Consider the following 14,795-nt stretch of genomic DNA (forward strand, 5'->3'; position numbering starts at 1 on the left):
AAATAAAGTGGCACTGTTTTACCAGTTACAGTAAATAACTGTAAAAAAAACAAAACAAAACAAAGCACTAACATATGCAAATTTTACAGTAAAAAAATGGCAGCTCCTTAGCTGCAATCTTTACTGTAAAAATACATGTGACACTGATTTACCATTTACAGTAAATAACTGTAAAATAATACACTGACATACGGAAATTTTACAGTAAAAAAATGGCAGCTCAGTCACTACGGTTTTACTGTAAAAAAATAAAGTGGCACTGTTTTACCATTTACAGTAAATAACTGTAAAAAACAAACAAAAACAAAGCACTGACATACGTAAATTTTACAGTAAAAAAATGGCAGCTCCTTCGCTGCGATTTTTACCGTAAAAATAAAAGTGACACTGATTTACCATTTACAGTAAATAACTGTAAAATAATACACTGACACATGTCAATTTTACAGTAAAAAAGTGGCAGCTCAGTCACTACGGTTTTACTGTAAAAAATAAAGTGGCACTATTTACCATTTACAGTAAATAACTGTAAAAAAACTAAACAAAACAAAGCAGCTCAGTCGCTATGTTTTTTACCGTAAAAATAAGTTTTACCATTCAAAGTAAAATAACTGTAAAAAAAACAAAAAAAACACTGACATGCGTATTTTTTACAGTAAAAAACTGTCAGCTCATTCATTTGAATTTTACTGTAAAAATAAAAGTGGTAGCGTTTTTCAATTTAAATTCAGCTTTAATTACATTTAAAATTTACAGTAATTCATTGTAAAAACAAAAATGGTAGATTTTAAGGTAAAAAAAAAAAAACAAGGCAGCTGAGTCCCCAAAATGTTAGTTCTATTTTTTTCACTGTAAAGAAAACTGCCACTAAAATTATCCTGTATGACTAAAAGTGGTAGTGTTTTTTAATGTACATTACTTCAGTGTAAAAACAACTGTAACATTTTAAGGTGTAAAAATTACTGCTCAATTGTTTAAATTTTACCGTAAAAATAAGTGGCAGCGTTTTATAATTCACAGTAATTCACTGTGAAAACCAACATTGGTAGATTTTAAAGTAAAAAAAACAAACTGGCAGCTCAGTCACGAGAATTTTACTATAGAAATAAAATTGGTAGCATTTTTTCCATTTACAGTAATTCACTGTAAAACAAAAACACTGATCACAGGTTTTACGGTAAAAAAAAAACAAAAACTGGCAGCTCAGTCACTCAAATTTTACTGTAAAAACAAAAGTGATATCGTTTTTAATGTTGGCAGATATCTGTGGAGGACGCCGACGAGCCTCCGGTCTTCGTGGCGCCCTCGTACACCTTCGAGGTGGAGGAGAACGCCCCTGGGGGGACCCAAGTGGGCCGGGTCCACGCCAAGGACACGGACGTGGCCAACAACCCAGTCAGGTAACACACACACACACACACACACACACACACACACACACCTTCTCCTGTGGAGCAGCACTAAAGTTGGTGTCCTGGTCCCAGGTACATGATCCCTCGCTACACGGACGTGGAACAGTTCTTCAGCATCAACGCGGAGGACGGCATGATCACCACCACCAGACCCCTGGACCGGGAGGCCCAGGCCTGGCACAACATCTCTGTGTCGGCCACGGAGATAGGTGAGACCCCCAGTTCCATTTGGACCTTGGACCAGCGACCTTAAAACTGCAACCTTACACCGGGGACCTTAGATCGGCGGCCTTAGACCGCCGACCTTAGACGCTGAACTTAGACTGTCGACTTTAGACGCCGAACTTAGACGCTGAACTTAGACCGTCGATCTGAGACCGTCAACCTTAGACCCGTGACCTTAAACCGCGGACCTTAGACCGCCGACCTAAGACTGTTGACCTTCGACGTCGAACTTAGACGTCAAACTTAGACGCTGAACTTAGACCGTCGACCTGAGACCGTCAACCTTAGACCACCGCCCTTAGACCGCCGACCTTAGACCGCCGACCTGAGACCCGTGACCTTATATTGCTGACCTTAGACCGCCAACCTAAGACGCCAAACTTAGACCACTGACCTTAGATTGATGACTTTAGACTGTTGACCTTAGATGCCGAACTTAGACACTGAACTTAGAACGGCGACCTTACACCGGGGACCTTAAACCGGGGACTTTAGACCGACAACCTTAGACCTGAGACCCTATACTGCCGACCTTAGACCACCGACCTTAGATGCCAAACTTAGACCGCCAACTGTAGACCACCGACCTTAGAACTGCGACCTCAAACCGGGGACCTTAGATCGGCGGCCTTAGACAGCTGAACTTAGACCGTTGACCTTAGACCGCCGACCTTAGACCGCCGACCTTAGACGCCGACTTTAGACGCCGACCTTAGACGCCGAACTTAGACGCCGAACTTAGAACGGTGACCTTACACCAGGGACCTTAAACCGGCAACCTTAGACCCAAGACCCTATACTGCCGACCTTAAACCACCGACCTTAGACGCCGAACTTAGACCGCCGACCGTAGACCACTGACCTTAGAACTGCGACCTTAAACCGGGGACTTTAGATCGGCGGCCTTAGACCGCAGACCTTAGATGCCGTACTTAGACCGTTGACCTTAGACCGCCGACCTTACATGCCAAACTTAGACACTGAACTTAGAATGGCGACCTTACACCGGGGACCTTAAACCGGCAACCTAAGACCCGAGACCCTATACTGCCGACCTTAGACCACCGACCTTAAAAGCCAAACTTAGACCGCCGACCGTAGACCACCGACCTTAGAACTGCGACCTTAAACCGGGGACCTTAGATCAGCGGCCTTAGACCGCAGACCTTAGACGCTGAACTTAGACCGTTGACCTTAGACCGCCGACCTTAGAATGTTGACCTTAGACGCCGAACTTAGACGCTGAACTTAGACGCTCGACCTTAGACCGCCGCCCTTAGACCGCCGACCTGAGACCCGTGACCTTAAACCGCTGACCTTAGACCGCCTACCTAAGACACCAAACTTAGACCACTGACCTTAGATTGAAGACCTTAGACCGCCGACCTTGGACGCTGAACTTAGACCGTTGACCTTAGACCGCCGACCTTAGAATGTTGACCTTAGACGCCGAACTTAGACGCTGAACTTAGACGCTGGACCTTAGACCGCCGCCCTTAGACCGCCGACCTGAGACCCGTGACCTTAAACCGCTGACCTTAGACCGCCTACCTAAGACACCAAACTTAGACCACTGACCTTAGATTGAAGACCTTAGACCGCCGACCTTGGACGCTGAACTTAGACCGTCAACCTTAGACCGCCGACCTTAGACTGTTGACCTTAGACCGTCGACCTTAGAATGTTGACCTTAGACGCCGAACTTAGACGCTGAACTTAGACGCTCGACCTTAGACCGCCGCCCTTAGACCGCCGACCTGAGACCCGTGACCTTAAACCGCTGACCTTAGACCGCCTACCTAAGACACCAAACTTAGACCACTGACCTTAGATTGAAGACCTTAGACCGCCGACCTTGGACGCTGAACTTAGACCGTTGACCTTAGACCGCCGACCTTAGAATGTTGACCTTAGACGCCGAACTTAGACGCTGAACTTAGACGCTCGACCTTAGACCGCCGACCTGAGACCCGTGACCTTAAACCGCTGACCTTAGACCGCCTACCTAAGACACCAAACTTAGACCACTGACCTTAGATTGAAGACCTTAGACCGCCGACCTTGGACGCTGAACTTAGACCGTTGACCTTAGACCGCCGACCTTAGAATGTTGACCTTAGACGCCGAACTTAGACGCTGAACTTAGACGCTCGACCTAAGACCGCCGCCCTTAGACCGCCGACCTGAGACCCGTGACCTTAAACCGCTGACCTTAGACCGCCTACCTAAGACACCAAACTTAGACCACTGACCTTAGATTGAAGACCTTAGACCGCCGACCTTGGACGCTGAACTTAGACCGTCAACCTTAGACCGCCGACCTTAGACTGTTGACCTTAGACCGTCGACCTTAGAATGTTGACCTTAGACGCCGAACTTAGACGCTGAACTTAGACGCTCGACCTTAGACCGCCGACCTGAGACCCGTGACCTTAAACCGCTGACCTTAGACCGCCTACCTAAGACACCAAACTTAGACCACTGACCTTAGATTGAAGACCTTAGACCGCCAACCTTAGACGCGAAACTTAGACCGCCAACCTTAGACCGCCTAACTGAGATCCATGACCTTAAACCGCTGACCTTAGACCGCCGAACTAAGACGCAAAATTTAGACCACTGACCTTAGATTGTTGACCTTAGACGCCGAACTTAGACCGTCGACCTTACATCGCCGACCTTAGACCCGTGATCTTAAACCTCTGACCTTAAACCGCCAATCTAAGACGCCAAACTTAGACCATTGACTTTGGACTGCCGACCTTAGACCACCAACCTTAGACCATTGACCCTAGACCGCTGACCTTAGACTCTGAACTTAGACGCTGAACTTAGGATGCCGACCTTAGACGGGGGCCGTACCAACCTTTCCACCAGGGGCCACATCTTGAATAGTCCCAGGCCATTTTGGTGTTTTATTTAGTGTCAGAACACGACTGTGCGTTTACAAAGTGTCTTATCTAGTGTTGGGTAAATGACGCTTTAATGAGCGTGTGGCACACTCACTAGCTGTACTGACACTGCACTGATACTGTTTGTGTTTTGTCATGCTGTATTTTTACAGAGGATTACTATAAATAGAAAAACAGTATAAATTGTATTGTTTCAGCAAAATTCTGGTGACTGAGCAGCCAGTTGTTTTTACAGTAAGTTACTGTAAATTGAAATTTGCTACCACAAATATATTTACCGTAAATCTTTGGCGACTGAGCCGCCAGTTTTTATGTCGGAGCGTTTATTTTATTAGTTTTTTTTGGAGTCAATTTCTTTGTTGGCTTTGAAAATTTGCAAAAATACCCAGAGGTAGTTTGACTGGGTGGGCTCTCAGTGCTGCTGGAGTGATCGCCAAGTGGCAAAGTGCAAAGGGCAACATGGCGCCGTTGATTTTTCAGTGAAAAAAATATACATATACAAAAAATGATTTAAAAAATATTAAATGTTTGAAAATAAAACAAATTAGTATAAAGTTTTACAAAAAATAAAATAAAAATGTAAACAATTTAAAAAACATAAAAAATAAATAATCATAATAATAAAAGAAAATTGTTAAAATCCGTCCATTTTTGGATGGATTTAAAAAAAAAAATTTAAATTAAAAAAAATAAATTAAATTTGTAAAAATAAAACAAATTAGTATAATGTTTTATAAAAAATAAACAAAAATAAAACACATTTTAAACAATTTAAAGAACATTTAGAAAATATGAATGATAATAATAAAATAAAATTGTTAAAATCCATCCATTTTTGGATGGATTTTAAAAAAAAATTTAAATTAAAAAAAATAAATTAAATTTGTAAAAATAAAACAAATTAGTATAATGTTTTATAAAAAATAAACAAAAATATAACACATTTTAAACGATTTAAAGAACATTTAAAAAAAAAAAAATAATAATAATAAAATAAAATTGTTAAAATCCATCCATTTTTGGATGGATTTAAAAAAAAATTTAAAAAAATGGATGGATGGATTTTAATAATTTTCTTTTATTATTATTATTATTTTTAAAAAAAAGTAAAATATAAAATAAATTATATATATATATATATATATATATATATATATATATATATATATATATATATATATATATATATATATATATATATATTTTTTTTTTTTTTTTTATTAAATAATTTAAATTAAAAAAAGGGACTTTCAGTGAGAGGCGGGATTCAGTCAGTGGCAAAAAGTACCGGATTCGGTACCCATTCCTGTTATTTTCACAGTAAAATTCTGGTGATTAAGCTGCCTGTTTTTGTACCGTAAAATGTATTATTCATTTTATATCATTTATTTTACTATTTATTTCATTTGTACAGCGTGGGAACCTTCAAAGCAAACTCTCTTCCACAACTGAAGTGCAACCACATGGACGCGCGCGTAGCTTGAAATAAAATACGCCGCTCGCCACAAACGCTAACGGTGCGGAAAAAGGAACGAAAGCTGACTCGGCGGGGTCCCCCTCACGGGTCCCCCACGACACCACCGCCCCCGCCCTGGCCCCTCCCGCCCTCCGGTTGCAAGCGAGCCACGAGGGCCCCACCCCGGCTTTCCCCCGCCAAGCGCCGTGCGGTTTCCATCCCGCGGGCGCGCTTGACGCCAGACGGCCAGATGGAAACAGGCTCCCAGCCCGCAGAGTCGGGAGCGAGGCAGGCAACGCTAACCACTAACGGGCCCCGGGGAAGCTAAGTAGAGGCCTCGTAATGACGGGGTGGGGAAACCAAAAAAAAAAAAAAGAGCTGTAGTTTCCGTTCCTAAATAAACTAAAATGTGCTTTTTTTCGAACTGAAATGCTAACGTTAGCATGTCGACACTTGCAACGCAACACGTACCAACACGATGTGACTGTGAGGCGTACGTATGTAAATTTAGCTCGAAAAACTAGCGTGCTAATAACAACATGCTAACAGTTAGCAAGTGTTGCGTGCCAAGGATAATGAATGTAATGTGTACGCCTGTGAAAATGGCAAAAAAAAAAGTTAGCGTGCTAAAAGTTAGCATATGGCAAGTATGAAGTTATATGACTTTGGGGTAAACGGTGGCAAAATTAGTCAAATAAAGTTAGCATGCTAACATTTGCGTGCTGGCATGGTAATGATAGCATGTTAACAAATAGCATGTGTCATGTACCAGTGAGTCCAGAATAAACTGTTGCGAAATTTGCAAAAAAATAAGTTAACATGCTAACAGTTAGCATGTGTCAAGTACCAAGTTTAATGACTGTAAGGTGTACGCCTGTGAAAATGGCTAAACAAGTTAGCGTGCTAACAGTTAGCATATGGCAAGTATGAAGTTATAGGACTTTGGGGTAAACGGTGGCAAAATTAGCTAAAAAAGTTAGCATGTTAACATTTGTTAGCTGGCATGCTAATGTTAGCATGTTAACAAATATCATGTGTCTTGTACCAGTGAGTCTAGAATAAACTGTTGCAAAATTAGCAAAAAAAAGTTAACATGCTAACACTTAGCATGTGTCATGTACCAAGTTTAATGACTGTAAGGTGTACGCCTGTGAAATGGCAAAATAAAAGTTAGCGTGCTAAAAGTTAGCATATGTCAAGTATGAAGTTATATGACTATGTGGTAAACAGTGGCAAAATTAGTTAATAAAGTTAGCATGCTAACATTTGCGTGCTGGCATGCTAACATTAGCATGTTAACAAATAGCATGTGTCATGTGTCAGTGAGTCCAGAATAAACAGTTGCGAAATTTGCAAAAGAAAAGTTCACATGCTAACAGTTAGCATATGGCAAGTATGAAGTTATATGACTTTGGGGTAAACGGCGGCAAAATTAGCAAAAAAAAGTTAGCATGCTAACATTTGCGTCCTGGCATGCTAATGTTAGCATGTTAACAAATAGCATGTGTCATGTACCAGTGAGTCCAGAATAAACAGTTGCAAAATTTGCAAAAAAAAAGTTCACATGCTAACAGTTAGCATGTGTCAAGTACCAAGTTTAATGACTGTAAGGTGTACGCCTGTGAAAATGGCTAAACAAGTTAGCGTGCTAACAGTTAATATATGGCAAGTATGAAGTTATATGACCTTGGGGTAAACGGTGGAAAAATTAGCTAAAAAAGTTAGCATGCTAACATTGGCGTGCTGGCATGCTAACGTTAGCATGTTAACAGATAGAATGTGTCAGGTACCAAAATGTTTGACTCTAACATAGGATGAGTTAGCATAAATCTAAAATGGGGCGAAGTATAAAAAACGTGATTTCTAGAATAACACAATTAGTTAAAATGCAGGTATATAATGTTAGTATGCTAAGTTAGCATACTTCTAAGATGGCGGCAAGTATCAAAAACATTTTTTTTTTAGGTTTAACTTTTTAAACAAACACAATTAGCTAAAATGCTAGCATAAAACTTTAGCATACAAACGTTAGCATGTTAACAAAGGAGTGCCAATAATCCAAAATCCAAGCATTGTGAATGTAAACATACACAATTAGTTAAAATGCTAACATTAAAAAATGGCAGCATGCTAACATAAGATGAGTTAGCATACATCTACGATGGGGAAAAATATCAAAAAACATGATTTTTTTGAATAACAAAATCAGTTAAAACGCAGGCATATAATGTTAGTATGCTAACTTAGCATACATTCAGCATTAGATAAAATGCTAGCATAAAATTTTAGCATGCTAACGTTAGCATGCTAACATAGAATGAGTTAGCATACATCTACGATGGGGAAAAATATCAAAAAACATGATTTTTTTGAATAACAAAATCAGTTAAAACGCAGGCATATAATGTTAGTATGCTAAGTTAGCATACTTTCAAAATTAGATAAAATGCTAGCATAAAATGTTAGCATGCTAACGTTAGCATGCTAACATAGAATGAGTTAGCATACATCTAAGATGGGGCAAACTATCAAAAAACATGATTTTTAGAATAACAAAATTAGTTAAAACGCAGGCATAAAATGTTAGTATGCTAAGTTAGCATACTTTCAAAATTAGATAAAATGCTAGCATAAAATGTTAGCATGCTAACGTTAGCATGCTAACATAGAATGAGTTAGCATACATCTAAGATGGGGCAAACTATCAAAAAACATGATTTTTAGAATAACAAAAGTAGTTAAAACGCAGGCATATAATGTTAGTATGCTAAGTTAGCATACTTTCAAAATTAGATAAAATGCTAGCATAAAATGTTAGCATGCTAACATAGAATGAGTTAGCATACTTCTTAGATGGAGCAAAATATGAAAAAACATGATTTTTAGAAGAACAAAATTAGTTAAAATGCAGGCATACTATGTTTTTTTAGGTTTAACTTTTCAAACAAACACAATTAGCTAGAATGATAGCATAAAACTTTAGCATACAAACGTTAGCATGTTAACAAAGGAGTGCCAATAATCCAAAATCCAAGCATTGTGAATATAAACATACACAATTAGTTAAAATGCTAGCATTAAAGAATGTCAGCATGCTAACATAAGATGAGTTAGCATACATCTAAGATGGGGCAAAATATCAAAAAACATGATTTTTAGAATAACAAAATCAGTTAAAACGCAGGCATATAATGTTAGTATGCTAACTTAGCATACATTCAGCATTAGATAAAATGCTAGCATACAATTTTAGCATGCTAACGTTAGCATGCTAACATAGAATGAGTTAGCATTCATCTAAGATGGGGCAAAATATCAAAAAACATGATTTTTAGAATAACAAAATCAGTTAAAACGCAGGCATATAATGTTAGTATGCTAAGTTAACATACTTTCAAAATTAGATAAAATGCTAGCATAAAATGTTAGCATGCTAACATAGAATGAGTTAGCATACTTCTTAGATGGAGCAAAATATGAAAAAACATGATTTTTAGAAGAACAAAATTAGTTAAAATGCAGGCATACTATGTTTTTTTAGGTTTAACTTTTTAAACAAACACAATTAGCTAGAATGATAGCATAAAACTTTAGCATACAAACGTTAGCATGTTAACAAAGGAGTGCCAATAATCCAAAATCCAAGCATTGTGAATGTAAACATACACAATTAGTTAAAATGCTAGCATTAAAGAATGTCAGCATGCTAACATAAGATGAGTTAGCATACATCTAAGATGGGGCAAAATATCAAAAAACATGATTTTTAGAATAACAAAATCAGTTAAAACGCAGGCATATAATGTTAGTATGCTTATTTAGCATACATTCAACATTAGATAAAATGCTAGCATACAATTTTAGCATGCTAACGTTAGCATGCTAACTTAGAATGAGTTAGCATACATCTAAGATGGGGCAAAATATCAAAAAACATGATTTTTAGAATAACAAAATCTGTTAAAACGCAGGCATGTAATGTTAGTATGCTAAGTTAGCATACTTTCAAAATTAGATAAAATTCTAGCATGCTAACGTTAGCATGCTAACATAGAATGAGTTAGCATGCATCTAAGATGGGGCAAAATATAAAAAAACATGATTTTTAGAATAACAAAATCAGTTAAAACGCAGGCATATAATGTTAGTATGCTAAGTTAGCATACATTCAACATTAGATAAAATGCTAGCATAACATTTTAGCATGCTAACGTTAGCATGCTAACATAAAATGAGTTAACATACTTCTTCGATGGGGCAAAGTTTCAAAAAACATGTTTTTTAGAAGAACAACATTAGTTAAAATGCAGGCATACTATGTTAGCATGCTAACTTAGCATACTTCTAAGATGACGTCAAGTATCCCAATTTTTTTTTTTAGGTTCAAACAAAAAAAATGAGCTAAAATACAAGCATAAAACTTTAGCATACACACGTTAGCATGTCAACATAGGAGTGATTGACAGCAAGTGTTGCTGGGAAACTGTCTTAAAAATGTTCACTCGATGGATTCTCTCACATGACTAGTGATCAATGACCTTGCATGTGTGTGTGTGTGTGTGTGTGTGTGTGTGTGTGTGTGTGTGTGTGTGTGTGTGTGTGTGTGTGTGTGTGTGTGTGTGTGTGTGTGTGTGTGTGTGCAGGAGGACACCACCAGGACACAAAAGTGCGCGTCAACATTGTGGTGAAAGACAAAAACGACAACGCCCCAGAGTTCGCAACCAACAATGAAGTCCTCATGTGTGAAAATGTGGCGCCGGGAAAGGTAAGTGTGTGTGTATATAAGTGTGTGTGTGTGTGTGTGCTTACTTTGTGTGTTTGGCATTCTGAAGTGAGGTTGCAACTCTCTACTCCCATCTAGTGCTAGATATATTTTTTTCATCATTCTAGCTATAGTGGAAAGGGGGGCCCTCACAACTTACTGACTAAACGTGGGTCCACACAAAGTAAGCAAGACATGTGTGTGTGTGTGTGTGTGTGTGTGTGTGTGTGTGTGTGTGTGTGTTCTTGTATTTCTACCCGTCTTGAGACATCAACAAGGAAAAGTAGCTTCCATATGAGGAGGTGTGAACAAGTTAGGACATAAGTCATGGTCCCAATACGGAAAAAACATTGCATCTAATAGAGAATGTCTCATGAGCACCCCTGGTGGTGAAATCTTTTAAAATGAGGGTGGTCCCAAAAAGGAGGGATTTTTCAAAATTGACTGTGTGTCGCTTTTAGAATTGCTCCCCTCTGGTCAACATATGAAATAACAAGTGTGTGTAAGAAATTGAAATGCGGCCCTTTTGGGCAAAATTAATGAAAAAAAAATGAATTAAATATGTAAATAGAGACATGCTGTAATAACTTGAAGTAAATAATGAAGATTAAAAATATATATATATATTAAAAAAAATTAAAATTAAAATTAAAATGAACTAAAAGCAGTCTTTTTCTCACAATATATCGACTTTTTTCTTATGAAATTGGGAACAATTTCTCAAATTATTTCTGTTTATGTAATATTGCAATACTTTCTCGTAAGATTATTACTTTTTCTTGTAAAATTATTACTTTTTGATGTAGGATTATTACTTTTTAATGCAAAAATGCTGACACTTGTCACATAACATGTTATCACAATATTGCCCATTTTTGTTGTTGTTCTTGTAAAATGGTGATACATTTTTTGAGTAAAATTGTGACTTTTTTTCATAATTTTGCCAAATAAAATTCTGATTATTATTATAATATTGCCGAAATGTTAAAGTTTTCTTATACAATTGGGACTTTTAGCGGGTAAAATTACGACTCTTTTCATGAAATTGCCAAAATTTGGAGCTTTTCCTCTAAAATTGCGACGGTTATCGAGTAAAATTCCAACGTTTATCATAATATTGCACAAATGTTCAGTTTTTCTTGTAAAATTTTGACTTGCGTTGATTAAATTACGACTTTTATTATAATACTGCGAAAATTCTACGTTTTTCTTGCGAAATGGTGACCTTTTTCACAACACACATTTTTCACAACAAGCTTTTTTATATTTGCATAGTATGTATATATTATTAATGTTGTCAATACACTTCTTTATATATCTAGGAAGGGTAGTCATAAAGAGGTAGGCATTTTTCGGAGGTCTCAAGAATGTAAGAAATACAAGAGTGTGTGTGTGTGTGTATGTGTGTGTTCTTGTATTTCTACCCGTCTTGAGACATCAACAAGGAAAAGTAGCTTCCATATGAGGAGGTGTGAACAAGTTAGGACATAAGTCATGGTCCCAATACGGAAAAAAACATTGCATCTAATAGAGAATGTCTCATGAGCACCCCTGGTGGTGAAATCTTTTAAAATGAGGGTGGTCCCAAAAAGGAGGGATTTTTCAAAATTGACAGTGTGTCGCTTTTAGAATTGCTCCCCTCTGGTCAACATATGAAATAACAAGTGTGTGTAAGAAATTGAAATGCGGCCCTTTTGGGCAAAATTAATGAAAAAAAAATTAATTAAATATGTAAATAGAGACATGCTGTAATAACTTGAAGTAAATAATGAAGATTAAAAAATATATATATATATTAAAAAAAATTAAAATTAAAATTAAAATGAACTAAAAGCAGTTTTTTGTTTTTTTTCTTATGAAATTGGGAACAATTTCTCATATTATTTCTGTTTATGTAATATTGCAATACTTTCTCGTAAAATTATTACTTTTTCTTGTAAAATTATTACTTTTTGATGTAGAATTATTACTTTTGAATGCAAAATGCTGACACTTGTCACATAACATGTTATCACAATATTGCCCATTTTTGTTGTTGTTCTTGTCAAATGGTGATACATTTTTGGAGTAAAATTGTGACTTTTTTTCATCATTTTGCCAAATAATTCTGATTATTATTATAATATTGCCGAAATGTGCACGTCCTTGCAGGTGATCGAGACCATCAGCGCGGTGGACAAGGACGAGATGGCGCACAGACAACACTTCACCTTCAGGCTGGCTCCAGAGGTCGCCCACAACCACAACTTCTCCTTGAAGGACAACAGAGGTGGGCGGAGTCGGCGTAGTTCCAAGATGGCGCCACGATTTTTAGATTCAAACGAACACCGTTAGCTAAAATGCGTTAGCAAACAAACTTTAGCATGCTATCGTAGAAGTTAACATTCTCCCCAAAGTTTACACCTACAATCCCTTGATTGTAGGTGTAAACTTTCAACATTAGATAAAATGCTAGCATAAAATTTTAGCATGCTAACGTTAGCATGCTAACATAGCATGTGTTAGCATACTTCTTAGATGGGGCCAAGTATAAAAAAATTATAGTATTTAAGTTTAAAGGAACACAATGACATAACAGGCTAGCATAAAACAATAGCATGTTAAAGTTAGCATGCTAACGTACAAAATGTTAATATACTTCAAAGATGGTGAGGGTTTTTTTTTTTTAAGTTCAAACATACAAAATCGGCTAAAATAATAACATAAAATTTAATGTTAGCATGGGAACATAAAATGAGTTGGCATAGTTCTAAGATAGCACCAAGTATCAAAAAACATATTTTTGGGGTTTAAAGTAACAAAATTAGCTAAAATGCGAGCACAAAAATTTTGCACGCTAACGCTAATATACAAATGTTAGCATGATAACTTAGAAGAAGTTAACATTCTCCTATAGTAGTAGGCGCGTATCAAAATCCAGGGATTGTAGGTGTGAACATACAAAATTAACTAAAATGCGAGCATAAAACTTTAGCATGCTAATGTTAATATATGAACGTTAGCATGCTAACATAGGAGAGTGAACATATTCCTATAGTGGTGGCACGTATCAAAATCCACGGGTTGTAGGTGTAAACAAACAAAATTAACTAAAATGCTAACAAAATTTTTTTAGCACGCTAACGTTAATATACGAACATTAGCATGCTAACATAGGAGAAGTGAACATACTCCTATAGTGGTGACACGTATCAAAATCCAAGGATTATAGAAGTAAACATACGAAATTAACTAAAATGCTAGCACAAAACTTTAGCATGCTCCTGTTAATAAACAAATGTTAGCATGCTAACTTAGACTTAGACAAACTGTATTGATCCACAAGGAAAATTGTTCAAAAACGTAGGAGAAGTGAACATACTCCTATAGCGGTGGCACATATCGAAATCCAGGGATTGTAGGTGTAAACATACAAAATTAACTAAAATGCTAACACAAAAATTTAGCATGCTAACATTAATATATGAACGTTAGCATGCTAACATAGGAGAAGTGAACATACTCCTATAGTGGTGATACATATCAAAATCCAAGGATTATAGAAGTAAACATACCACATTAACTAAAATGCTAACACAAAACTTTAGCATGCTAACGTTAATATACCAACGTTAGCATGCAAACATAGGAGAAGTGAACATACTCCTATAATGGTGACACATATCAAAATCCAGGGGTTGTAGATGTAAACATGCAAAATTAACTAAAATGCTAACACAAAAATTTAGCATGTTAATGTTAATATACGAATGTTAGCATGATAACATAGGAAAAGTTAACATACTCCTATAATGGTGGCACATATGAAAATCCAGGGGTTGTAGATGTAAACATGCAAAATTAACTAAAATAATAGCATAACATGTTAGCATACTAATGTTCATATGTTAACATAAAATGATTTAGCATGCCTCTTATCAAAACCTATTATTTTTAGGTTAAAGGTACAAAATTAGCTAAAATGCTAGCATAAAACATTACCATGCTAAAGTTAGCATGCTAACATAGAAAAAGTTAGTTTACTTCAA

The 14,795-nt window shown here is 37.0% G+C and overlaps 1 protein-coding gene across 1 annotated transcript in view; it reads left to right on the forward strand.

Annotated features, from left to right (window-relative positions):
- Positions 1-14,795, forward strand: part of cdh11 (cadherin 11, type 2, OB-cadherin (osteoblast)) — a 242,862-nt gene that overhangs the window by 219,619 nt on the left and 8,448 nt on the right. The window contains exons 10-13 of the mRNA XM_062059301.1: positions 1,261-1,400; positions 1,485-1,621; positions 10,649-10,770; positions 12,919-13,036. Of these exons, the coding sequence (XP_061915285.1) occupies positions 1,261-1,400; positions 1,485-1,621; positions 10,649-10,770; positions 12,919-13,036 (517 nt within the window). The remainder of the gene's footprint in view (positions 1-1,260; positions 1,401-1,484; positions 1,622-10,648; positions 10,771-12,918; positions 13,037-14,795) is intronic.

Source organism: Entelurus aequoreus, linkage group LG09 (genome assembly GCF_033978785.1).
Source record: "Entelurus aequoreus isolate RoL-2023_Sb linkage group LG09, RoL_Eaeq_v1.1, whole genome shotgun sequence".
NCBI classification, from domain to species: domain Eukaryota; kingdom Metazoa; phylum Chordata; class Actinopteri; order Syngnathiformes; family Syngnathidae; genus Entelurus; species Entelurus aequoreus.